At 36.7% G+C, this 27227-nt stretch overlaps 1 protein-coding gene across 1 annotated transcript in view; it reads right to left on the minus strand.

Moving 5' to 3' along the window:
- Nucleotides 1-837: 837 nt before the first annotated feature.
- Nucleotides 838-27227, minus strand: part of SLCO4C1 (solute carrier organic anion transporter family member 4C1) — a 35540-nt gene continuing 9150 nt past the window's right edge. The window contains exons 4-14 of the mRNA XM_014055624.2: nucleotides 19776-19970; nucleotides 17595-17691; nucleotides 16126-16247; nucleotides 14291-14397; nucleotides 10664-10808; nucleotides 7976-8171; nucleotides 5814-5967; nucleotides 4476-4657; nucleotides 3664-3728; nucleotides 2080-2217; nucleotides 838-1109 (exon numbers count right to left, since the gene is read on the minus strand). Coding sequence (XP_013911099.2) covers nucleotides 988-1109; nucleotides 2080-2217; nucleotides 3664-3728; nucleotides 4476-4657; nucleotides 5814-5967; nucleotides 7976-8171; nucleotides 10664-10808; nucleotides 14291-14397; nucleotides 16126-16247; nucleotides 17595-17691; nucleotides 19776-19970 — 1523 coding nt within the window. The 3' untranslated portion in view covers nucleotides 838-987. The remainder of the gene's footprint in view (nucleotides 1110-2079; nucleotides 2218-3663; nucleotides 3729-4475; nucleotides 4658-5813; nucleotides 5968-7975; nucleotides 8172-10663; nucleotides 10809-14290; nucleotides 14398-16125; nucleotides 16248-17594; nucleotides 17692-19775; nucleotides 19971-27227) is intronic.

Consider the following 27227-nt stretch of genomic DNA (forward strand, 5'->3'; position numbering starts at 1 on the left):
GTAGAATTGGACCTCTCTGTGTGGTTCCCACATTATACGTTGTATTTCCTTGGGAATAATAACTTGGCCTCCACTCTTTCAGCATTAAGAAAATTAATTGTTCAGTGGTTTAAGTGCACATGTCAGGGTTAATTTTAGTAAATGTTTTTAATCTTGGGCAATTTTTCTTTTAAGATGGGTTGCTTCTCATCCAAGAAGTTTCTTCAGCTCTGAGTTGGATGGTGGGGAATTCCACCACTTGGATGAGAAGTGAAACATCTTCAAAGAAAAACCAGAAAGTCCAGTTGCCTCTTGAAAAAGTACCTTTAAGACAATCGTGACCTGGATGATTGATAATCATAGACATGATTGACATTTGACATTTGAACAATCTGATATTTTGAGGTGGGGACATTAATTTTGAAAGCTGCCTCTGAATACATACCAGAGTAGAAATGGAGAGCTTAATAAAATACTTAAAGGGATAATTTTTAAATGTATTAATATGAAAAAAATAGAAACTACTTGGTTAGTAGTCATGTTAACAGATTTAATTTTATTTCATTTTGTTTTTATCTTGGTCCATAATCCTTTAAGTGTTCTGAGTCCTAATAGGCAAGATCGTGGCACTCAGATTAAAAGATTGAGCTTCCTTTTACAGGCCAAAATTGGAGGTGTTGTGTCTTATGTGACTACTGGCATGTCCCATGGAAATCTCTTATCTTCCTACAACCAATTCAATGAGTTTCTAAAATTGATTTTTGGTTAAAATATTTAGACATTCTAAACTACAAAAATCATACTATTCTCTTGAGTGAGTAAAAAGTTTCATGTGACTGAGATACGCTTGAAGTAAAATGGATTTAGAGTAAAAGTGTGTTTATTTTTTTAAAAAAAGAATTAAATGACTTGCTCAAAGTCCTCCAGTGCTGGTACTCAGAAGCTGCCATTGGACATCACTGACATTTTTTCTTTGATGTTCTCTAGAAAGAATAGTTTGTTCCTCATTCAAAGACGTACTGAAGAGATTGTTTGATCTTGTCTCTTCGAATCTGCAATATCTGGGGGAGGCTTATATAACATATATGATGTGATAGTAAAAATTAGAGAAATTACTTTGGAACATGCACCTGCAAAAATAAATTAAACAAAAAATAAATTAAACATTGATCATAATTTATCTTCTTGGTTTAAGAGAGAGAAAAACACAACCTTCTAGGCTGCCATTATATCAATAGTTTTTATATGTATCCAATAGGACCTGCACTGCTTAAAAGTCTGAATAAACAAGACTTGAAAATTATATAGGAGCTCCCATCCTCTGATCTCTGCCAATTAACACTTTTCTTTGATTAAAACTGCCAAACTGGTGTTTGATCCATTTAGCCTGTAATTAATTAATATTAGATTGTTTCAATATAAATTTCAAATAATTATGGTTCTGGGCTTGAATTGGCTCAGTTAGACAACTTACAAGGTGATCTCTATTACAGGGTAGCTTTCAACTTATGACTGTAATGGTTCCTCCCATTGCAGTCATAAATAATTGCAGTCATTGAGTGAGATGCCCACATGATTGCCTTGCTCAATGATCACTACTGTGGCTCTCCTAAGTGTGGTCATTAAGTGACTGTGCAGGTCATTAAATGAATGAAGCAAAAGATCTACCTACCAAAGGGGAGCAGGAAATTCTGTTCTATGCACAGAAGGAAATTACTTACTTAAGTCCATCTATCTTAATGTTGCCAATATTGACAAACACTGATTGATTTGACGTGTATTTTGTTTATATACCAAAGAAATGGGAGAATGAAGTAAATTGAACTGGCTCGCCCGTCAGGCCTGGGGATAGGATAGTTACCCCTCCCGAATGATGAATGTATGTTGCTTGCTATTTTATTACATGTTTCTGTCTTAATGTTTGTATTCCCCCTTCCCAGTTTTGTGTGAGCCGCCCTGAGTCCCCTCGGGGAAAAGGGCGGCCTACAAATACTAATAAAATTCTAAAAAAAAAAAAAAAAAAAAATTCTAAATTATAAAAGTATAAGCTAATCCCTTCAGCATATTTTCGTAATGTTTATGGAAAACAAAGACACTTACTTATACCAAAGAGCAAATATGCCATTTTGGAGTTGTTATAGGTCCAACATGCTCCTTTACGTCCACATCTATCTATAGACCAGAGAGTGCAAGAATGGTCTATTGAGACCCCAAAAAGGATCGGGCCAGGAATAGTGCCTGCAAAAGATGGAGTGATACAAAATTATAACAAAATACCAGCCTCGGATGAATGAAACTATAAAATAGAAAATAAAGATTTAGAGAGTTTTATAAATGTAAACATGCAAATTATCTCAGCAAGAAACCCCTTGTGAAGGTTGCAGGCAAATCATTTACTGGGTTTTTGCGTAAAATTTTATGTGCCTTAAAGGTAGCCATTTTTAGTTCTCCCCCCTCCTCCCACCAAGTGTTTCATAAGAGCTAAATCTTCAAAGTGGCTAAAATATTTAAGATGTTGGCAATCTCATTCCTAAATTTTGCAAATTCTCATCAACAAACAACATTTCATGTGGTTTCACATAAAATTGTCAACATTGCAAGTAAGGTGGTTTTGTGGATACTTCAAAATCTTTTTTTGTTTTAAATCTCATTGTTAGGGAGTCGGTCTAGGTATTAGCTAGGGATGAATGAATCCTTGATGCTTCCTTAACCACTGATGTTCCTCAGGAACTACTTATACAGTTTTTCTGATACACAGTCTCTTTTTATGGAAACCAGGTTTTCCTGAAATGTGAAATACGTTTTCCTGGCTGCAGTTTATTTCATAAAGGCTGTGTAACCACCAGTGATTGCTTACTCGACCTTTTAACCCTATTCAGAAAATAGATCAGCTTCCTTTTAAAAAGTACTATCTTTTTCAGTTAGGTCAAGACCTAGAATCTGTTCTCCTGTTTAACTTCCTCTTCTTCTTCCAGAAAATATGGCACAAATAATGCCAGCAATTTCTTACTGCCTCTGTGCATAGTTTGACAGCCCAGTTTTTTTGGCCAACAGAGAAGCTAACACAGCAGCATGATTTTGGGGAGATTAGAGAAAGCTATACAGGCTTTTGTGAGTTGCTTTGGAGAAGAAGAAGATGTGATTAAGAAGATTACTTACAAACAGAGGTCTTTGAAAATAAAGAATGCATGCTATAGAATTATAACATATTGCAGTAAAGTTGTATTGTATAGTTTGACATTTTATTATAAGGAGCAAAATGAAAAGCAGACTATATTTTGGGGATAAGAAAAAAAAACTATCTTCCTGTTTTTAGCAGACTTGTATAAAGCAATGCATGTTTTAAAAAATGGGAACTTGGGCTAAAAGTTCTCAATGAAGGATTTTCAGTCAAATTTATGGTGGTCAAAGCCAACCAGGAAGGGATGTATTTCCAATAATAATAGTAAAATTTGGAATAGTTCTCTCTCTACTATAATCTTCATAGTACCTAGTAGATCAAAACAAGGGCAATATTTTAATAAACTATTACTCATGTGTACTTTGAAGAAGAAAAAATGATGGTCAACAGGAACCACTTTCAAATTTTTCATCAAATTTGATCAGCCCCTTAAATCTATAGTCCTTATAGATTTATAATATTATTCCTACCATGAAATTTCTTTCGTGAAGTTTTAAACTTACCTAGAATTCGTAGAAACAGCATATGAACACCTAAAGCAAATGATCTGTGATTTTCTGGCACACATCTGTAAATCAAAGTTAATTTCAACATTTAATATGATATATACTATCCTTCAACGGATACTATGATATGATTGCTATTATTTTAACTATGCAATGTATTTCTTGAAATTGCAAGGTTCAAACAGAAGGCAAAACTAATACTAAAGAAAAACTGTCTTCAGGGGAAATATCATTATAGAGACATTATGCAAGACTATTATGCTGACGTTTAGAACAATTAATCAGTGTAATGACTTGCCTCCAGAAATTTGGGTGCCACAACGCTGAAGGTTTTTAAGAAGTGATTCTATACCATTTGTCTGAAATGTTATAGAATGTCCTGCTTGAGCAGGAGGTGAGACTAGAAAACCTGCAACGTCCCTTCCAATTCTGTTATTCTATTATTCTTTTTGGTTATATTTTAATTCTTAGCTATAGTTAGAAATTCTGTTTGAATATATTCAGCTCAATGTTTCAAATAGCTGGACATCCCAGTACTTTTGTGGAGAATCTACTGCTGACCTTTGCATTCTTGAACACTTTCTTCAACACTAGGTTGTCAATTTAATTTCCCAGAATGCCCTAGCACCAGGAAGCAGACTCAGGTTTTCTCATTTGCATATTATAGAAATAATTTCCTCACTGTACAAATAGTTTGGCGTGTTTGCAAAGGAATGGTAGAAGAAACAAGTTCATTCTTTTTAATAAAAATCCTACACTGTATTCCGTTTTACAAAATTTTTAAAAAATAAAAGTAGCCTTATAACTACCTGAGAATGGCCACAGTTGTTGGTGTAACGGCCATAAACGTAAAAACAACCGCAAAAAAGAAGAAGCTAAGGAACCAAGGTAGGACTGTGCACTTAGATTTACATTTTCCAGAAGTGGCTCCGTGGAAGGTATTCTCAATTTCAAGTATGGGATTCCCAACACAGGAACAATTGCTGTAGTGCTATAAATCGTGCGTTAAAAAATACAGATAAACAAAATAAGTAATTTGTCCAAAATTAATTGAAAATTCATTCAATGGCAAAATAAATTGATTTCAAAAGGTTACAGATATACACAGACAACATATAGCAAGACTGAATAACTAACTATTCAGCCAGTTGTAAAATAAAAATTGTTCTTGTAGCAGGAGAGTTCTATTTCTAAAAGTAATTGTGGAACATTTGGTGATCATGGATCTACCTTCATATCAAAATATACTGTATGTTCAGCCCGTTCAGTGGCCCTTAAATAAACCAATGGCACCATATCTAAATTCTAGGTATGATATCCATTTCCATATATGGATCTTTTCTCTAAAATCCAAATAGCTGTTCTTCAGTTCTCCACTTTGCATTTATGTCAACAGAGAATATTAGGAACACATTAAGTTCCTGGCATTTTCTGATCTTGGTTGTTTTCCTGCAGATGTTTGGTTACCAGGCTATAGGAAAACAACCAAATTTAGATAATACCAAAAAACCAACAGTTCAACACTGAGTTACATATTATTCTCTGCTAAACTGAAATAAAATGTTGCAGCTCTTAATATAATTGCTCTTATTCAGTAATTAGTCTAGCAAGTCATGCCCTTATTAAGTATAGATATTTCATTTGTCTTCCTATGCCCCCTTGTTACTGTCTGGGGTATTTATCTGATTTTTTTCCCAAGTAGTCCAACTTAGCTACTGACTTGCCCAAAGTTCAATGTATTGCTAATGATACCAACTGATAATTATAATGATTTGGTTTATTTTCCAAAGCACCAGCAGGCAAAACAAGAAACAATGGATGGGAACTAATCAAAGAGAGAAACAACCTGGAATTAAGGAGACAAAAAGTGAGGACAATTAACCAGTGGAACAGCTTGCCATCAGAAGTTGTGGGTGCTTCATCACTGGAGGTTTTTAAGAAGAGACTGGACTTGTATGAAATGGTATAGGTTCAACTTGTTTGAAATGGTATGCTTGAGCTAGGGACTGGATTAGAAGACATCTAAAGTCCCTTCCAGCTCTATTCTGATTGATACATTTTAAACCAGACACATGGCTAAGTCATTTTTAACATTCAGAACTTAGATTTGATGTAGAGTGAGCATCCACTTTCATAGCATAACATACCCTTCCATGCTTTTGAGGAACCACAGCAGTACATCCTGCATAACATGGAGAAAAATACTGGACTTCATCTGCACCACAGATGGGCAAAAAGTCTGAACGCAAACATCTACAATGGGTATTGCAGGGTGCTGTTAAGTTTGATAACATGCCTGTCCTGAAACAGAGAAATAATACATATATGAAATAAAGAATAAACTTTCCATAATAGCATGTTTTCATTCATTAATAACCATGAACAATTGGAGCTAAATATTTCTAAAGTCACTGCAATGTGCATGAGAATTTTTTTTAAAAAAAAGTTATATTCTTCATTTTGTAAAGAAATGGGAGACTACTGAAGTTCATGGAGATGGTTTCTAGGTAGCCATTGACTTAAGATGGCAATTGAGACTGGAGTTTTTATTGATAAGCAACGTGGTCATAAAACATGTCACATGATCACATCACTCAGCAATGACAAGACCTACAGTCCATCTTACCATTGCTAAGTGAGGCTCATGAATCACTAAGTGAGCACCTCTCATAATTTCCTACTGGCTTCCAACAAGCAATCTCAGTGGGGAAGCCACCAGGAAGTTGCAAGTCTCAGGCAGTTAGCATAGCAGGCCATCAAGCAGCTGGTGGCTGCAACAAGATGGGGGCAAGGGGATGAATTGGTGGCTGGGGAGCTGTGGCATGAGTGAGGCAGGGCTTGGGATGGCTGCTGCTGGGTGGGAGAGGGTGTATAAGAATCTGCAAGTGGCCAGAAAGGCACAATACAAGCACAGCAAGGCTTGTGAAGGTTTGCAGAGTGGTATTCTACTGGTTCGGACCAGTTCACCCGAACCAATAGCAGAAATCCCAGGTGGCCCCCACCCACCTGCGCCCGGCTCTATGGCATCCTATTTAGGCCATTTTTTCACCAAAAGCACATGTGTGGAAGGCTGTGCACATGTACAGAGGTGGGGCTTGCAAGCAAAGTGAGCATGTGCGCAAGCTCACATTTGTGAACAGGTAGGGAGGTACGCCCTGGAGTGGCGTATGAGTGTGTGGGTGGCAGGGGAGGCATGGCATGAACATAGTGGAGATTGGAGTAGGTGCTGCTGGTTGGAGGAATGTGTGTGAGGATGGACGAGTGGCTGGTTCGGAGGTGAGTGCAGCAAGGTTCAGGGAGAGTGTGTGGGTGAGGGAGACATACCTGAGCAACTTCCTTTTCCAATAAGAAAGCCAGCAGGGAAGATCACAAATGGTGATCATATGATCACTGCAACCATCATAAGTATAAACCAGTTGCCAAGTGCCCAGATTGTGATCACATGACTGTGGATATACAGGTAGTCCTCAACTTATAACAGTTCATTTAGTGACCATTCAAAGTTACAACAGCCCTGAAAAAAAGTGACTTAGGACAATTTTTCACATTTATGACTATTTCAACATCCCCATGTTCATGTTGATAAAACCTAGATGCTTGGCAACTGGCTATTATTTATGACGGCGGCAGCGTCCCAGTGATTACCCTTTCTGACCTTCGGACAAGCAAAGTCAATGGGGAAGCCAAATTCACTTAACAACCATGTTACTAAGTTAATAACAACAGTGATTCACATCTGTGGCAAGAAAGGTCATAAAATGGGGCAAAATTCACTTAAATGTTTTGCTTAATTGTAAGTTGAGGACTACCAGCATTGGGGCAGCTTTTAAAGAGTTTGAGGACTGATTATAACTCCCACCTATTCAGCTTTGTTCTTACTTTGAATGGATGCTGAATGGGGGATTGTTAACTGAGCACTACCTGTAGTGTCATTGGGAGAAGGAATGAGAACTAATTTACAAAACAAGCATGCAAATGAAAAGTGAATGGATTCACAAAAATAATAAGCTCTGATGATGTAGAGTATAATGAATAGTTGTAGTTGTTTTATTTGTCTTATGTCTTCTACTTTTTCTTATTTGTTTTCTATGCTTTGCATGATGCCACTTTTCCCACAAAGATAGTGTGATGGAAATATATTATGAATACTGTTTTCATCAACATCAATACGAGCAATTTTGATTTAATGTTTCATGTCTGAGATGTATAAAAATATAAAGCATAAAATGAATTCTGAAGAATGTTTGATTTAATTCCCCATCCTGTGGCCGTTATATATTTCAACATATACTTTTAATCATATACTTGCCCATTATATGTTTCAGAAACACCAGCAAATGGTTCATTCCCACAGTTAGCAAATGCAAACACCATGTTTAATAGTAGTGCCAGCGTACAAGTAGCAATAATAAACTTGATTATAGTTTTGCAATTCATTTGCAGCTTGGAAATTAAGGTACCACTTATGATTTGGCCAATTGCTGCGCCTGGGATTAAGACAAGTCCTAACAAGAAAATAAAGGAAAACAGTTATCAAAGTAATAATTTCACTTAAAATAAAACAATAAATATATTCACTACTAAAAAGAGAACTAAACATGGTTATATTGTTGTTATGATAAGCAATCATTCTTTTACTTTTCTATCTCTGTGCATTTTTATTTTTTTATTAATTATGACTAAAAAAGAAATGGGTTTGGAATGCTAATCTGTGAAAAAAAATACATTTTCATGCAGTTACTGGTTACTTATATAGCTGTGTCACACAAAGAAGCTTAGCATATCTATATGACTGAATCAATTAACCCAATTTCAAAATTTATATAACACACTGAACCATAAACCTAGCTCTCACACTGTGTTTGCACAACACACTGAGCTAAAAAGTATCCAGTTGGCCAGTTTATAGTTCAATGTTTTTTGAAAATAGTTACTACGGTGAGATAAAAGTACAAACACCAATATCCCCACTGTTAAATAATCTCTAAATACTTATTAAATTCATCTTTCAGAGTTTATGGGCTTGATTGGCACAAACAAATTTTATTTTTGCTTTCCATGTGCTTGGCTATTAAAGCTTCATTTCATATATGAAATAATTATGCCAGTTCACTTAACTGGTTGTTTCATGAGATTACACATGTGTGAATCAGCTTTAAGATATAAAATGCCAAAGATCTGATCCTCTGTGATCACATCTGTACTTCTCTCCTGACTGGCATGTTCTCTCACTCAGTAACATGTTCCTGATTTTAAGTACAAGAAAGCAGGTAGAAAGAGCAACTGGAGGCAGTTCCAGGCTCCTTACCTTCCATTCAAGATGCCATCCCAGTAAACCAATTGTTAATCAAGGGTGTCAAACAATGAACACGGCACTGAAATGCCATTTTACAGAAATGTTTTTTGTTTGCTCAGAGTGCTTAAAAAAGATCAACTGATAGTTCACAGAACCAGATGTGAAAAGATGGGCCAATCCTTATCATTGTCACTTGTTTAGTTAATATTATTATTGGGTTTTTTGCAGATGGAAATATTTATATTGGATTTATGCAACCTAATTACTTTCAAACCTGGTTTTCCTTAAATCTATAGTTCTTTTTGTCAACCTTATCAGAAGTATATTATTCATTTGTACATTACAATCTGACGTGTAAAATACATGTGCTAAATCTTGCACTTTTTGCTTTACAATGCTAAAAATCATTTGCAAAAATAAATCTACATGCTCCCATTCATTATCATTAGCATATGGTGTTGTTACATTAGCCAGGAGACCACAGTGCTATTGTAGAGCTGTAGTTTGACTACTACCACCAGAAAGAAAGACAAATGGTTCTTTCTGCAGTGTTACCTGAGGCCCCCTCCCTTCCCTTAAGCCATCTTTCAAACAGGTATCACAATCAGGAAGGTTCAAGAGCCAGACAGACTCTGACTGCCTGCATGGAGCACCACTCTTCTCCCCAATGAAGTGCTAGAGTCTCAAACTATAAGTATCCATTTTAATAGGGTTTCTTTTTTTGTGGGAAGCCAATCCAAATAGAAGCTACAACAATATATGTTGCATCCTAAGAGATACTACTTTTCTATCTGCTACCTCATATTGATTTGAGTTTTATGGGGACGATCTACTTAACAGTTTCTGACCTTTTTTTTTTTTTAGAAACTGCATCCTTTTCCCAATTTGATTACCATAAATGGAAAGGCAAGCTTGAAAATAAATATTTTTTAAAAATCAGAAAATCCTGTTATAACCATTAAGCAAAAACCAAATATGAAATTATTAGGGCCTACTTGAAACATTTTATGAACTGAGGATCCAGGCTTCCTTCACTCCCCACCCTGAGTCCAGAATGGGACAACTTTCCATAATTAACTCATTGCCACAATTCACCATGGCTAACTAGCTGCAGGATAATTTGCCATGGCCAACTCGCTATAGGACAACTTGCTGGTGGACAATTTAACAATTCTATTTAATTATTTAAAATGAAATAAAAAATATTTTAATTTTTGCCATTCACATTTCATTCTGCCCCTCCTTTTGCATCCTTTCTTCAATAATTCTATTCCACTATTTCTTTGATATTAGTGTAACTCTTCTCTTGCTGCGAGTTGTCCTGCGGCGAGTTGGTCATGATGAATTGACCATGGTGAATTGTCATAGACCTCCCCGCCAAGTCAGTGCCCCTCAAGGGACAATAACCTGAAGAACAGTAAATATTGCTTGGATTCCCAAATTATTCTGATTAGTTTATCAAAGAAAACATATTTTTCTGGACATAAAATCCACAGAATTCAATAGGATAGTTTCTAATAAAACTCTTAAAACTCTAGCCTTTCTTTCCATTGTTTAGTTTTCTTTTTTCCCAAAGTATTAAATCCCATCATTAACAAAAATTAAAAGGGTATTTGTATTTGAGTATTTGAGTATTTATTAATACTTATAGGCCGCCCTTTTCCCTGAGGGGACTTGTGTAGAATGAAGCAAATACATTACCTCCTAAAGTAGCTGAATAGCTAGATGTAAATCCGAACTGATTTTCTATAAATTTAGGCAAGAAAGTTGCAAAACCAGTAGCGACTAAAGCTTCTAATGCAGCAGCGATTACAAGAAACATCAACACAGGATTTCTCAGTAGCATCTAGAAAAGGAGAGTTGATTAAGTTCCATCTACGTATTTTAGTTAGATTCCTTAAATCAATGTTATGTTACATACATAGTGCCTGCTTAGATTATTGCACAAAGAAATTGATCTATTTTTTCAGAATGCATTTCATTATAACATCACTTTTGCTATTCAATCTATCATTTTAAAATTGTAAGAAATGTTATCTCCTTCTCCATCTCTTCAATGAAAAACAAGAGAACATTAAGAAGAAAAAAATCTTCTTAGTGGACTATTTGGCCAGAAAGACTCCAGGTCTACCTATTATCATGCTGATTAATCCAATTATTTGAATCTATATCCTGAGTTTCAGCTACTCAAATTCAGTTTGAGATTTAAAATTCATTTAAGCCATTCTAGAATTAATATTTACCCCCATTTTTATATGACTACCTTGGATATATTTATGAATAAACTTTAGAAACATTCTGTTCTTTTCAAAACAAAACAAAAATCCCTCCTGCTAATCAACTACCCTTTTTGTTGATTTTCCACATATCTGAGCCACTATTTTAGCTTCCTTGATCCTGTCAAGAGATAAAGATGTCAAGATACAGGTGAGTAATGCCTAATTTTCACTTTTGCACAAGTTAACAAAGGGGGGGGGTCAAACAGAGGTAGAAAAAACACAGGGTTTCTGACTGAAACATGGCAATTTAACCAGATTTTTTTTTTAGAATCCATGACAATAATCCCACACAAATGTATACACATACAGTACATATATATATATGAAGAATTGCATTAGCTAATATTTTTCTCTTCTTTCTTCCTTTTCTATTTGGTTTTTAAAATTCAGCAAGTTGCAGGCCATAGAGCTACTACAGTCTTGACAAATCTCTTAAAGTAGACTCTCAAACTGTTTCATCACAAAAGGTGATTGCTTCAGAACTCAAATATTAAAATGTGTAGAAATCTGGTTCATGGGCCACAAACAAGTTGTCGGAGGTTTCCTTTTATAAATATACTTTTTATAAATATAGTTTGGCTGGTTTGACAACAGTGCGTCCATGAAAACAGAAAAATGTTGGTCATTTCCTCATCTAGGCACAGCATACGGAGCCAGGATATTAGGTGGAGTTACCCCCCTCACTCCCGTAATAACTTAGTAAGATTAAGCTATCATTGCCTCTTTTCTTGAACAGAAGCTTTTACTGCCATCAGTTGCAGTAAGAAATCATCATGAGGGTGTCAACTTCTTTCTGCTTGTGCTGATGAAAACAGCCAACGGCTATGATTTCTATCAAGGCTTGCAGGGGCATGGAAGGAAATGAGATGAAACTGTCAAACTCATCCCTTAGCTGGTACTTAATTTTAAAATCATTTAATTTAGTATCTAACCGGCCCTCAAGAAGTGTTGAAAACAAACATTATTAGAGTGGCCATAAACTGGAACAGGCAATTAGAGCTGTTGATGTAATCTGCAAAGATATACTGGGTAATAAAAGTTATTATTCATGGTTAATACATTTATCCTTTTTATTATGTTTTTAACTTATCTTTTTTTTTCAAATAATGTGCCTTAGTGATCAAATATCTATTAAAAATCAAAGGATAATTGAATTTTAGAGCTGCAAGAGGTCTAGGGGTGGCATTTAGTTCAGTCTTTTGCTTAAAGCATCATTTACAGTTCAGGAATCTTGCAACACACCATCCTTAACAGATGGTCTTTATTTAAATGCCTTACAACTTTCTGAAACAATTTATTCCACTCCAACTAGATCTTCCCATTAGGAATGTGTTCTAATGAAGAGCAACTGTATTCCCAATGCCAAACTCCTCTGGCACTTGTCAGAAGCTTTGGTCTCATGTTTTGGTTCATTTTGAGATCTTTATTTTTTTAAAAAATAAGAAATTATATCTGCAAGTAAACTCAGATTCTAGCATCATTTTGATTTCCAAAAAATACTTATCAACCTTGTATTTGTTCTTTAGGCATACATAGGAAATAAAAATAGGTGACTGCAACACCTGAGTGTTTTTGGGGGGAAATGTGACTACTTCCCAGAAAAATATATATACAAGTTTTGAATTGATGGGTTTTATCTATGGGATGACAGATAATGGGGAGCAATCTCATCAGTTTTTTGTTTGCTTATTTTCTAGTTAATAAGTATTTTGTGATTGGACACATCTTTGTGGCAGCTGTTTTAATCAGCACACATATATGAAAATCCAAACATCTATCAACTCAAAAGGCAGGGGTCCTGTGCTTAAACCTTTCAAACAGAAGCAATCTTCATCACAATCACCCCTCAATAATCTGTCCTACAACAGACCTTGCAATTAGGCATTTCTTCTTAACACTTTGCCAAATCTGCTTCCCTATTAGTTCCATTTATTGGTTTTAGAGCTCACTTCTAAAATCATATAAAACAACTCTGTTCCATCTTCTCCATAAAAGGTCTTCAGACATTTGTTGTTAGTTGTGAAGTCATGTCCGGCCCATTGCAACCTCATGGACAATGTTCCTCCAGCCTTCCTGTCCTCTACCATCCTTTGGAGTCCATTCAAGCTCACTCCTACTGCTTCAGTGACTCCATCCAGCCACCTCATTCTCTGTCATCCCTTTCTTTTTTGCCCTCAATTGTTCCCAGGGTCTTCTCCAGTGAGTCCTTCCTTCTCATTAGGTGACCAAAGGGTTAGGGTTAGGGTTTTGTCGGTGCGCTTTTGTCGTTTGCGCATTTGTCGGGTCACAGACCAAAGTATTCGAGTTTCATCTTCAGGATATGGCCTTCCAAAAAGCAGTCAGGGTTGATCTCCTCTAGGATTGACTGGTTTGATTGCATTGCAGTCCAAGAAACTTGCAGGAGTCTTCTCCAGCACCATAGTTCAAAGGCCTCAATTCTTTGGCACTCACCTTTTCTTATGCTCCAACTTTCATAGTCATACATTGCAACTGGGGAAATCATACTTTTGACTATACTCACTTTTGTTGGTAGGGTGATGTCTTCCCCAAGAGCAAGTGTCTTTTAATTTCTTGAAGATGAATCCCTTAATCTTCTCTATTTAAATTTCACCAATTCATCATAAATCTCATTGTTCTGATTGGCAATCACTTTTGCCTAAACCTCAGTTACATATAAAATATGACCATGGACTTGAGTTATATGAGACTTGAAGAAGCTTAGGAGCAGCATGTTCATTTCCTTCTCAAAGCATCTTATACTAATGCAATTCTCTTTCCACTCATTACTCTTTGGCTATTAAAAATCAATATTCAAGTAAGTGATAGTGAGGAAATCTACACTACTTGATGTTTGAATCTGACTTTAATCATTTATTGCTTTGAATGTAAACTACTGTCTTATCTAACCATTTCAAACATTGAATAATGCTATTATCCTTCTTGCATTCTGTTAATGAGGCCTTGCAAGTATTATTGACACAATTACTCCCAAATGTGGCCAGATTCAAATTAACTACAGATATTGATTTGAATGTGTGGCTTTTGTTACCCAGAGAGTCATAAGAAAGTCCGTAACACTCCTCCCAGTATATTCACAAGTCTGTTTTCCATCATGATGTGCTTCAGAAATCTTCTCTGCTCGTATTTTTTTTGTACCTAGAAAAAGAAATAATTTACTTTTGACAAAAGGCAATTGTAATTGCAAGAAGTACATACATTCTGGGGAAATCAGCTGTAATTTTAAATGTTTGGTCAAGTAACTTTAGTAAGTCTGTCTGCTTGGACACAAATTTGTATTCTTTATGGTTTCAAGATCATTTTTCTGTCAGACATTTCCCACTTAAAATAGTTTCATCCTCTTGAAGAATGCACTAATAGGATACACTAACAGGGCTACCAGACTTCCAGCAAAAGAGTTACCATGTGGTACGATGGGCCTCTAAATAAAAGGACAACAATCCTCCCTTTTGTCCTCATGTCCTTTGTCGGACAGGCATAGCCTTAAAATCAAACATTGCTTTTCAAGTATCTCTTCCATAACAACTGTTCTCCATGGCACACTATTTCCTTAATAAGTGCTAAGGGCAAGTTAAAAAGCTCTATTTTGTAACCTTAATTAATTGAAGAGTACTTGCTCTGCTCTGCTGCCTGAAATTGACAAGACTTTAATTAGTTACATTCGGAAGGCTTTTGCCTCCTAACTGATTCTAGCACATTGCTGCCATTGGAAAACCTGACACTGGAAAAAGTAAGTTCATATACATGTACAACTAGAGAGTTTTATTTTATTATTTTATTTTTTATAGATTTGCACTGTAATTTTTTACAGATGTCAAGAAAGTTAACAATTAGTGTATCCCCTTCTCACCCATTTGTCCTTCTTTCCAATTGTCTAGGTCAGGGGTGTCAAACTCACGGCCCAAGGGCCGGACATGTCATATGCTGTCTCCACCCCCACCCAATTTAGTGAAGGGGGAAAAGGTCATGATATGTCACATGATGACACCCTGACGCCGCCGTGACGATGTGAGTTTGATACTCCTAGTCTAGGTCCTCCTTTGCCTGTTGAGATCACTGGTATCTTAATGACAAATAGTTTCAGAAAATCAGTCTAGATAAAAAATATGTATAGGAAGGTATTTAAGTTTGTTGAAAGCAGATTTAAGATTGGAATCACCATAAATCATTGAGTTATAATAGCATTTATTCATACCAGCTGTAATGAAGTAGGATTGGCTAATATCCAAAAATGGATTGAGTCTCCCTATGCCTGTTCAACCGGTTTTGTCTACTGAAAAGTAGAAATGGGGATTTTGAAATAAAGCTTTGTCTTAAAGAACTTTGATCTTGTGCCACAGAAAAATTCTGCCTTAGCTCAGGACATTATGAAGGGACGACTTCTCGCATCTTTTTGAAAGACTGATTCTTGTAATTTCTTTTTTCAAGCATTGGTTAAAGAATAAGACATATAAGAAAGGATCATCTTATCAAAGATTGAAAGACTATCAAGTTTTTCCTCATACATCCTTATTTTTATTGCAATTCAATACATATGTTGCATTAGAAATAAGTGCTTGGCCTTCATTTGTCTACATCCAATTGAACATTGTGCTTCTCTTAGTAATTGTCTCCCCTCTTTTTTTTAGAGGAAGCTTTATTACTTTGTACCCAATGCTCCTTATACAATTATACTACTGCAGTAAGAATAATTAAAAACTGTGATAAGCTATATGAAAGTTGCAAATTCCAGAATATTTATTATAGTACATCCATCCATCCACTCATTCTATATTTTACACTGTAACTTTAGGAATCCTAACAACTTATCTAAGGCTCAATATATTTAGTATTATACTAATCACTTATTTTAGAATACTTATTTACCTGGCAAATGCTTTGGGAAATATGAAAATGGTGCTACTAAAAGGCATGTAGAGAAGCTGCATATCACAAAGCCTATCCACCATGCTCCAACCCAGCGTGGATCTTCTGGAGTGAGGTCTACACTAGAATAATATTATTTAGTGAACACATATTTAACAGAGGTATTATGAATTAAATAACAATACTTTTGCAAACATATTCTATATGATAAAATATACTTTTTAGCTTATTTATTACAACTGTGCTGACTTCTTCCCACATTTATGCAGTTATACAAAAATTAGTGCTGTTTTACAAAATAGAAAATTGAATATATTTCAGTTAATAATGAGTAAATATTATTGTTCAAGACTAGAGAAAGCTTGAAGGAGTGTTTTGCTTCAAGGAAGATTCAAAAGTAGCACCACTTTATAAGTTTTGCCTAGTAATATGAGCACCATACTTATGAAGGTAAAGCAAAAGAGAACAGCACCTTTTCTCTCTTTCTCCTCCTCAGAACTCAAAGTACAAGAAAAGGTTTTGAGAAATTTACAACATTGACTGAAGTGCTTTCAAAATGTGTAGCTTCACTACAAGTAGTGGGATTGATTACAGTGTACCCTGAACCTGCCCAGTCTGGAACTACCTTAATATGTGTGAAACCTAGAAGCATCTTAGTTAACACTGGAGAAAAGAAGGCTAAGAGGATCCTTCTTCCACAGCAGAGGCCCAAAGAAGCTTCAAGCAACCAGACTGCTTCATGAACTAAATTGGTTGGCCTTTCACAGCATAAATGGTTTCATGTATATCTATTTACCAAATAGGCCTATTTTAAAGATAAAACAATCAAAATCCACATCTAGCAAATTGACTAAAAATTGTTCATTGTTCACGACTGCTCTGGTGTTTTAATCCAGGTTTCCCAAATACAAATTATTGCTTGGTTATTAAAAACAACCCCTTCCTCCAGTAGTGGGATTCAAATAATTTAACAACCGGTTCTCTGCCCTAATGACCAGCTGGGTAGGCACGGATGGATGGTTATGTGATTGCGTGGGCATGGCCAACTCAATGTCACGTCAATGGGCACTTCACCTTAGCTGTTACAATGTAATGAGGGTTAACCAGAGAGCCAGTTTCTGTAAGCAGGGGGTTAAAAATTAGGCTAGCAACGACACCAAAGGTTTTTCTTCCTGCCTTCCTTACAAAATTAGCCCTATAAAGTGGGAAAAAAAGAAAATGAGATTTCTTCCAACAACCGGTTCTCCAAACTGCTTAGAAAGTTAACAACTGGTTCTCCCAAATAGGTGTGGAAATCCTACCACTGCCCCCCCCATCCCTATCAACCAAACCCATTAAAATTATTATAGGTAACTAAACTATATGTATTTCTGTATGAACTATTAGGATAATGCTTTTCAAAATGATGTCTTACTATTAAGAAAACTGTACATTCTTATTTATGCAGATGAAAAACAAAAAGTTCTTGCCTTATATTACGATTGAAATCAACATAAACATTCAGCAACTGTCCTCCTAAAACATAGCCAATGGCAGGACCCAGCAGTGACATGGCATATCCAATTCCTGCAGGGAAGACAATAGTTTGCATTTTGAATATTGAGCACAAAAAATGCATGATGGATCCCATATCCACTGTATAAATGTGTAAGGTGATACAAGATTGAGAATGTTAAGTTCATGCATCCTAAGTAAATTACTGCAGGAAAGACACTGTTTAGAATGAGAGGAGGATGGCCCAGTTTCCACATGGTTCTTCCCAGCATGCCATCTCATTTAAAAATGCATTAAACATACAGCTAAAGACAAATGATACAACTTATTTTCAGGACACAAAGAATCTTAATCACATTAATGTAATTATGGTAAATGCCAGACATTGAATTCAACCTTACCCTAGCCTTAACCCTGTTCTAGGGTCTACTGCTTGATCAGGAGGTTGGATTAGAAGACCTCCAAGGGATCTTCCAACTCTATTAGTCTGTATTCTGTAGTCAATAGAAAAATATTTGGAGACTGAAAGGTGGCATATAAATATCTCAGATTAAATCTACCCATTCAATAAATCTATTGAATCATCAGGCGAATGCTTTTCCATTTATCAATTGTGTCATCAGCTCCTGTTGACACCTGATCCTCATTTGAAGGCTTCCTCCAAAAGGGCCAAATGCTGCTCAGAGGAAATAAATGATTTAGGATAATGAACTTCTTTCAGATTTTGTGCGTCCTTTGCCGGAAAGAGATAAAAATGCAGAAAGACTTTCTGCAGTTCACCTGCTGAGGAGGAATCTCCAAGAATGCACAATGTTCTTAATGAAGAAGAATGGACTTTCCAAAGCTTCCAACTTCCTCTAGACCAGAAGGCAGTAAACTCAGAATATACTGAAGGGATATGCTGAAACCTCCTTCTCTTTCACAATTTTTGCTACATTTTCTGGATGCCTTAATAGACCAACAGAGAGTTGTTTTCTGTGGCAAGGGGAATTTTCTGCATTAATGAATGATGGGTCTAATTGACACATTTGTTACTTTTGCTGGTTATTCATTTGTGGTATTCACATGCTGGTGGCTAAAATGATTATGAGACTGGTTGTGGCTAGGCAAACGAAAGGGAAACCAAGGTCAACCCTGCAGGAGCATAGCATCTGATTCTTATCTACCGATTCACACAGTTGAGAAGGAGCAACTGCATTTGTGAAAAGTAATTCTTCCCAAAATAGGATCTAAGTGCCACCCCACTCTCTAGAAAACATAATTCTGGCCAGGTGTTCAATTAAATGCTTGTGATTTGAAGTGGGTAAGCAGCAGCATCAAACATGCCAGCTTTAATTCTTTGCACACAGGTAGTCCTCAACCTACCACAGTTCATTTATTGACTGTTCAAAGTTGCAATAGCACTGAATAAAGTGACTTATGTCCATTTTTGACACTTTACAACCTTTGCAGCATCTCCATGCTCATGTGATCAAAATTCAAATGGTTGGAAACTGACTCATACCTATGACCATTGCTGTGAACCTGGGTCATGTGATCACCTTTTGCAGCCTTCTGAGAAGGAAAATCAAGCAAAAGCCAGATTCACTTAACAACCAGGTTACTAACTTATCAACTACAGCAATTCACTTAACAACTGTGGCAAAGAAGTTTGTAAAATGGGGCAAAACTCACTTAACAAATGACTTGCTTAACAAATGGAAATTTGGGGTTCAATTGCAGACATAAGTCAAGGACTACCATTATTGAACATATAAAGGTATGAAGTGGGAAGGTACATATGGATGAATGTTCACATCACTTAGATAAGTATTTGCTTGGGAAGTTCCCAATATGGGTGTGTGCTGACTTTCAAGTGCATTCAGTATAACATACTTACGAGGCCCCTTCAGGTCTTTGTGCTGATCATGAAAAGGGCTGAAGCTCCCTTTCATGGGAATTGAGACCTTAGGGATAAGGTTATCCTCCATATTCCTGAACATGAACATAGCCCTACTGTAAGCAACTGTAAAAACACATCCTATATGCCAACCAACTAAAAAAAACCTTACAAGCAGTTAAATAAGCAAATAGAAAATACAAATAAATATTACCAAACTTGCTAGATGCTCAAGGTAAATTTGGCATTTCAAGAAATCAAAATGAATTATACCTACCTATGTAGACTGAAGCTTGGTGCTTTGGGACACTATCGTCGATGAAAGTTGTACCCAGTGTGTACAGAGGAGTTCCACCTGCTCCTAAGAGGAACTGACCCAGCAAGAAAACATAGAAGTAGTTGGAAAGTTTAGATTTGATGCCACGGCGGCACGGCCTGGTTGGGCCACCAGAAAGAGGTACTGGACACAGGTCTGGAAATATAGAAGCAGTAAGTCAATGGAAGTTCTTTAACAGGAGAAACTGTCATATGTTTGCAATTGTTTGAAATAAATCTACTGGGTCTAGGCTGTAAAAATCTAGCTGATAGCAACAAAGAGTTAAAGTTTTGTTATCTCTTTGCTGCCATCTCATACCATCCACAGCAGTTATATAATCCACAATCAGAACAGTCATACGATTTCAAAACCTCTCCAAAGTTTCAAAACTAAGAGCCATTTTTCAGACAATATGGGGAAAATAATAAGTGCATTTTCTTTAATGTAATGCTTCCAAATACACTGGGATTTCAAATCCCCAAATTCTCAGTTAGAATGCTTAATAACCGCTTGAGATTTGGGGGTGACTGGTCATCCCTGAACAATCGTTACTCAGAGATTTTAGAAACTAGAAGCCGGCTCACTGGAACTACTGAGACTATAATTTACCTTTATTGTTTTTATATAACTTGGGTAGCTATGGTGTCTTTAAACATAATTCATTAATAAATAATAACTGAGCAGATTCACTCATCCTGCTAAATTATAATCCATGATTTACAAGCCACAATGATCATTTTAATTCAAAATCAATCAAAACCCATTATAGCTTAACAATACTTAAAAGAATAATGAAAGAAGATGATGCACTATTAAGAGATACGAGTAGTAACTAAACACGGCAAAACTTTCTCTCATTTTAAAAGAAACACCCCAGTTAGGATTCTATCCCAACACTTCCTCTAATCTTAACATTCCACTCCTTGGATTTCCTGAATGCTATGTTTTTCCAATTCTCAGCACTACTGAATGTGCTCAGACTTAATATAAAGATTGTTTTATATTACTGTTGGCTGTTTGCTATATTGAAAATCTTAAGATTTTCTAAATGATGTTGATAATCCTTTGAGTTTTTCACTTGGGCTTTGGTTATTTGAGTGGCATTCAGTTTACTCTTAGAATTGCAATAATGACATCCAGTAGAGGGTGCTGACATTTAATACATCTGAAGAATGGAACTCATTCCTAAAGCAAGCTAAATAGTTTGTGACATTGTCTGTTTTTTTAAATGAAGGAGAATGGTCAAAGTTGAACCAGAAGCGGGTTCAATTTTACTTTGATCTTTGTTGTCAAATGCTTTATTATATTGAATAAACAAACAATAGTAACCATGTTAACAATGCCACATATTTTATTTCCAAAGAACAGGCCTATTACTATGGTGCACAAAATATCCAAGGACTTTTATATTGTAAGAATCATATAATGTAGAAGACAACATTTCACATAAGTCATACCACTAGGGAGTACATCCCTTAAAATCAAAGATGAGCGATTGATTTTATAACTTTTGATTGCTATACTTCCCCCCATATCTATGGCAAAATGTTTCTAGCTGTATAAGAATACAAAATTGTCTGTCTTTGGCTTTCAAGCTCAGTTTATAAAGGAACTCATGTCTTCCCTCCAATCCTGCCTGCTGGAATTTATTTATATTGGCTCTTCCTGATAATGTATAGAGCACTATTGTGACACTACCTCAAAAATCCCAAAATTTCACATCTTCTAACCTTTTCCAACCATCTTCTATCCCATTTCATCAGCTACACAAAGCTCAAATATGAAAAAGGCTGTCTTGAGACATATGAGCATTCCTCCAGGCTAGTTTTCATTAAAAGCAATTCAGGAGATTTTTAACCATGGTTTTTAAAACAAGCTACAGTGGCTTGATTTATACACCATGAAAGATTAAACCATTGTTGCCCAGACCACAAGGTCCAGGTGGTTTAGTACAATTTATGAACCTAGCTTTAATCTTTCTCTTACTGAAAGTCTACTAAAGCTTCATTTAAAATATTTTTATTCTATTTGGATGCTGAGTAACAGGTCACCTTTAAACACTGAAATGTAATTAGCAGCCTGATGCTTATTGTATAAAATAGAAGAGAATAATATAGCTCAGGGTTGAACCTTGGAGTCCTTCGTGATTCCAAGTCACCCTGGAGTCCTTGGTACTGATGACATTACCTAGTTGGGCCATGAAACATCTGCAAACAACCAAAGTCCAAAGACTTCTAAGGGTAATATTCTAAGGGTAATCCAAGGACTTCTAAGGGTAATATTTAGAATGAACCAGAATTCTTAAGTCTTATGCAATAGTTCTTAGTTTGTTTATTTATTTCAATTTAATTCAAGTATTATACAGTGCTTCACCAAACAAGGTTCTAAAAGCAATGATTTCATATAAAACCCAAAATAATATCCTTTCAAAGAGTATAATGATCCTGGAGCTATTTAGCTAATGCTCTTTTCAACTCCTATGCATAATCTTTTTCAGTATTCATTAACTCTCATTGCAATAAAGAGAAACAAGATTGTTTCCCGTTGATAGAATCATAGAAGATAAGATTAGACATGATACTTTAGCAATCTATTTGTAACAAAAAAACCCAACAAAACTAATAAAAGCTATAACATCCATGGACTTTATCTTTCCATAGCCAACTTTCATTGTAACAGAAAACAAATGCACATAAGTCATCAACATACAACCACGATTGGGATTTTCATTACTAAGAAGACAGTTGTTTAGTGAGCCACACTTAATGTTATGATCTTTTAATGCTATGGTTATTAAGCCAATCATTGCAGTTGTTAAGTGAACCAGGTGGTCCTTAAGCAAATTTTCCCTGACTGACTTTGCTTGTCAGAAACCAGCTGAACCAGCTGAGAGGGTCACAAATGGCAGCTACTGGATGTACGTTTTGAGTAGCCCAAATTTAAACAACAGATAATGGTTGCATATAGACTTTTTCTTTGTATGTTATGAGTCACCACCACCCATGGCTCTACTTCAAGGGACAGCTCTTATTATATAATATAATACAGTTCCATATGAATCTTGTGTGATAACGAAGATGTTAGTCTATAGTTCACATTAAACATAAAACCAATAAGATAAGAACTATAGCTGCCCTCTGTCTCCATTATTGTTTATTATAACCTTGGAAGTATTGTTGAATAAGATACGGGGCTTGAGCAGTCTAAAAGGGATTAAGATTAGACAGCAAGAATACAGAGTCCGCGCATTTGCGGATGACCTGGTTATAATATTGGAACAACCGCAGGAATCCAGTAGGGTCTTAATGAATACGATTAATCAATATGGTCAGGTTTCGGGATTCAAAATAAATTTAGGAAAAACCAAAATATTAGCTATAAATATGAATATCAAGCAGAAGGAAGAACTGGGAGCGATGTTAAGATGTGAGGTAGTTAAAAAAGTCAAATATCTTGGAGTTAATATTTTAACCTCAAATGGGAAATTATATAAGCATAATTATGAACCACTTTGGCATAGTATACAGTTGGAGTTGAAAAGGTGGGAGAAACTGCATTTGTCTTTGCTGGGTAGGATAGCGGCAGTGAAAATGAACATTTTACCAAAATTTTTATTTCTTTTTCAAATGTTACCAATACTTAAAAGAGATGTGAATCTTTTAGAATGGCAGAAGGGTATCAACAAATTTGTATGGGCAGGAAGGAAGCCGAGGGTAAAGATGAAAATAATGCAAGATACACGTGAAAGAGGAGGATTGAAATTACCTAATTTAAAATTATACTATGATGCAGTGGCATTATCTGCAATTAGTGACTGGACTCATTTAACCAATGATAGAATATTGAATATCGAGGGACACGACTTGGTATATGGTTGGCATGCTTACTTGTTATTTAACAAAAAATTGGATAAGAATTTTAAAAATCATATTTTAAGAAATGCTTTATTGCGGGTCTGGAAAAAATACCAACATAAACTAAATGATAAATTGCCCATGTGGGCAATTCCTAGACATGCAATTGAAAATATGAATAAAGAACAAAAACACGATAGAACCACCTATAGACAACTTCTTATTTTAGAAAGAGGGGTGTTGCAATTAAAATCTTTAGAGGTACTTAAAGAAGAGAAGGTAGTTCAAACGTGGTTTCAGTATGGTCAACTACAGGCCAGATGGAAAACAGATCAAAAAATTGGCTTTGTAAAAGTTGAGGATAATTTGTTTAAACAAATAAGAGATCAAAGCTCAATGCATATAAAGAGGAAGATAAGAACTATACACCTTGGATCAGTCTATAACACCCATATCAATGGATAGATTAGATTTAGATTTAGATTTTATTAGCATTTGTAGGCCGCCCTTTTCCCTGAGGGGACTCAGGGCGGCTCACATAAAATCAGGGAGGGGGAATACAAAGAATGACATAGACACATATAATAAAAGTAATAAGCAACATACATTCATCATTCGGGAGGGGCGGCTATCCTTGTCCCCAGGCCTGACGGGCTAGCCAGTTCTTAAGGGCTGTGCGGAAGGCCTGGACGGTGGCCAGGGTACGAATCTCCATGGGGAGCTCGTTCCAAAGGGTCGGGGCTACTACTGAGAAGGCCCTCCTCCTTGTAGTTGCCAGCCGGCACTGGCTGGCCGATGGAATACGGAGGAGGCCTAATCTATGAGATCTAATTGGTCGCAGGGAGGTAATTGGCAGAAGGCGGTCTCTCAAGTATCCAGATCCACTATCATGCAGGGCTTTATGGGTGACTAATAGCACCTTGAAGCGCATCCGGAGATCGACAGGTAGCCAGCGCAGCTCGCGGAGGATAGGTGTTATGTGGGTGAACCGAGGTGCACCCACAATCGCTCGCGCGGATAGAAACTAATCAAGGAGAGAAGCAACCTGGAATTAAGGAGCAACTTCCTAACAGTGAGAACATTTAACCACTGGGAAGTTGTGGGTGCTCCATCACTGAAGACTTTTAAGAAGAGACTGGATAGCCACTTGCCTAAAATGGCATAGGGTCTCCTGTTCCAGCAAGGGGTTTTGGACTAGATGACCTCTAAGGTCCCTTTGTCATTCTATGTTCTATATTCTTAAACACCAATAACAACAAGTCAAAAAATGTACACCATGGGTGAAAAGCCTTAACTAATGAAATCCATGGAATATTTACAGTCCTGAGCATGCAACATATATTCAAACAAGTTTGCATTCTATTCAAGACAGACTGCCTCTGTGTTCAGCACTCTTGTTTCTCTGAACTGTACAATAAGTTTTAGTTTTGCTGTAGTTTGAGGTATGGAGGAAGGAAGCTACATAAGTTCTGCAAAATTGAGGATATTGTTGAATTATAACATCACAGAGAAGTACTGGCTCAGATGTGGCCAGGTGTGTGTGTGTGTGTGTGTGTGTGTGTGTGTCTGTGTGTGTGTGTGTGTGTGTCTGCGTGCATGCATGCTAACCTATTTATTAAACTGAATAACGAAGTAGGGAGAACAAGACAGGCAGGAACTGAGGCAAGGCAGATTGAAGCTAACACAACCTTTATTAACAGTTTAACAAGGCAAAATGCAGGGCAAACCTCGAACCGGCCAACAGCAACATTTGACAGCTGACAGCCCTATTATACCAGAGCTGTCAGACTCTGAACCAATAGAATGGCTGCATTTTCCCGCCAGCTGGCTGCTCAAGTCTTAACCAATCAGGAGCCGGCAATGGTAGTCAATGGTGTCATAGCCTCAAGGACTTAACAGAAGATTGAAGGCAGGTTTTTTAAAAAACATTTTTAATCAGCACCCTCAACAGAAGCCATTTTTCAATAAACCTCCCTCTCAGAATTTCAACATTTCCTCAAGTCTAGTTCCTTTCATTTTTCTAATTTGCCATTTCCTTCTGAGAAGAAATATTAATTTCTTCTAGTTAATGATTTTTTAAAAATTATTTTTGAAACAGCTTGAGTGGCTGTGTCCCGTCCACCCCACCCCACCCCACCCCGGGAATCAGCAGTGACAGTGTGTTCACCATACCTTCAGGAAGAGAGCAATGAGGACATATATGTGTTGCATAACTGCCGTTTCCCTTCAAAACAGTTTCACTGGAAACAGACTAGAAGGCATTGGGAAATAACAGTTCCGCCCTTTCAGGAATTGTTCGGCAACTGGATGCTACATCACAATGTTTCCAAGTAACCTCTTAAGTCCTTCTGAGGCATCAGTGTGCCAAGCCAGATTTCATTAGCAGGATGCAAAATAGATTTCAACTTGCATTTCAAAAATAGGTCAGTTAGGCAACTACTTGTATTACTCCACCCACTACAATCAGGGTTCAGCTGCTGAGGGTTCACACAGGTTCAGGCAATCCTCTAGCTAGGATTCTGTCGAGTTCGGCAAACCCCCTTTTGCCACCCCTGGCTAGCAATGCCCACCTCGCCCCTCCCACCGCACCCTGCCCATCCCAGGAGTCTCCATGCAGCCTGTTCATCAATCCAGATAAGTTCAGGGCCACAAAGAGGCTCATGGAGCGGGGAAGGGCTTACCGGAGGTTCCAGAAGTCTGGAAATGGGCCTGTTTCCAACCTCCGGAGGACATCCACAGCCCAGGGAAAGCAGTTTTTGCCCTCCTGGAGGCTTGAAAAAAATCTCTGAAGCCTGGGGAGGGCGAAAAACACCACCGACCCCGCCATGATGCAGGAGGCCAACTAGGCCATGCCCACCATGGCCACGCACACTCAGCAATGAGGCAGCAAAGACCCACCCCTGACTACAATGTTTCCTCAAATCTGCTACCACCTGTAGGAATGTGTTAGGCAGATAACAGCAGCAACTGGGGAGACTTAATTCAGTGGCTCATGGTACTCCATGCTCTGTTTACTTAATTTTTGTACCATTTTATATTGCACAAAAAACAAAGACTGTCAAATTCAAAAGTTATGTCCTTGGTATGAGGAAGCTGACATTTTCAAAGACTTGAACATATGCACATAAGTAATGGCATGTTCCATTCTAAGATCTTTTTTTTAATTCCAGATCAGACTTGAATCCAAGCTGATCATAATGAATATGCTAAAATTAAATGATGGCATTGTTCCTCATAAATGAACAATACACAATCTCAGCAGAATTCTTATGCCGCAATGAGAACCCACAGAGTTTGAGTAAAAAGGGGGGGGAAAGTTAGGTTGTTAAAAAATGTAAAATGTGAATATCGCTGTGTATTTAAACCACAGAGATTGGGCTGCAAAAAAGGCAGATGTAGTCTGATAACTGCATGTTATTTATTTCTGATGTAATTTAATCAATTTTTAAAAAATGATTATGGAATCATCATGCAAATGCAAATGCATTCCTCTTTAAAGAAAACGGAGAATAGAGAATCCTGATTATGAAATGGAAAAATACAGATAGTACAGTATATA

The sequence above is a fragment of the Thamnophis sirtalis genome, unplaced genomic scaffold (genome assembly GCF_051295495.1).
Source record: "Thamnophis sirtalis isolate CommonGarterSnake01/CBP01778 unplaced genomic scaffold, rThaSir2_p1.2 scaffold_5, whole genome shotgun sequence".
Taxonomy (NCBI): domain Eukaryota; kingdom Metazoa; phylum Chordata; class Lepidosauria; order Squamata; family Natricidae; genus Thamnophis; species Thamnophis sirtalis.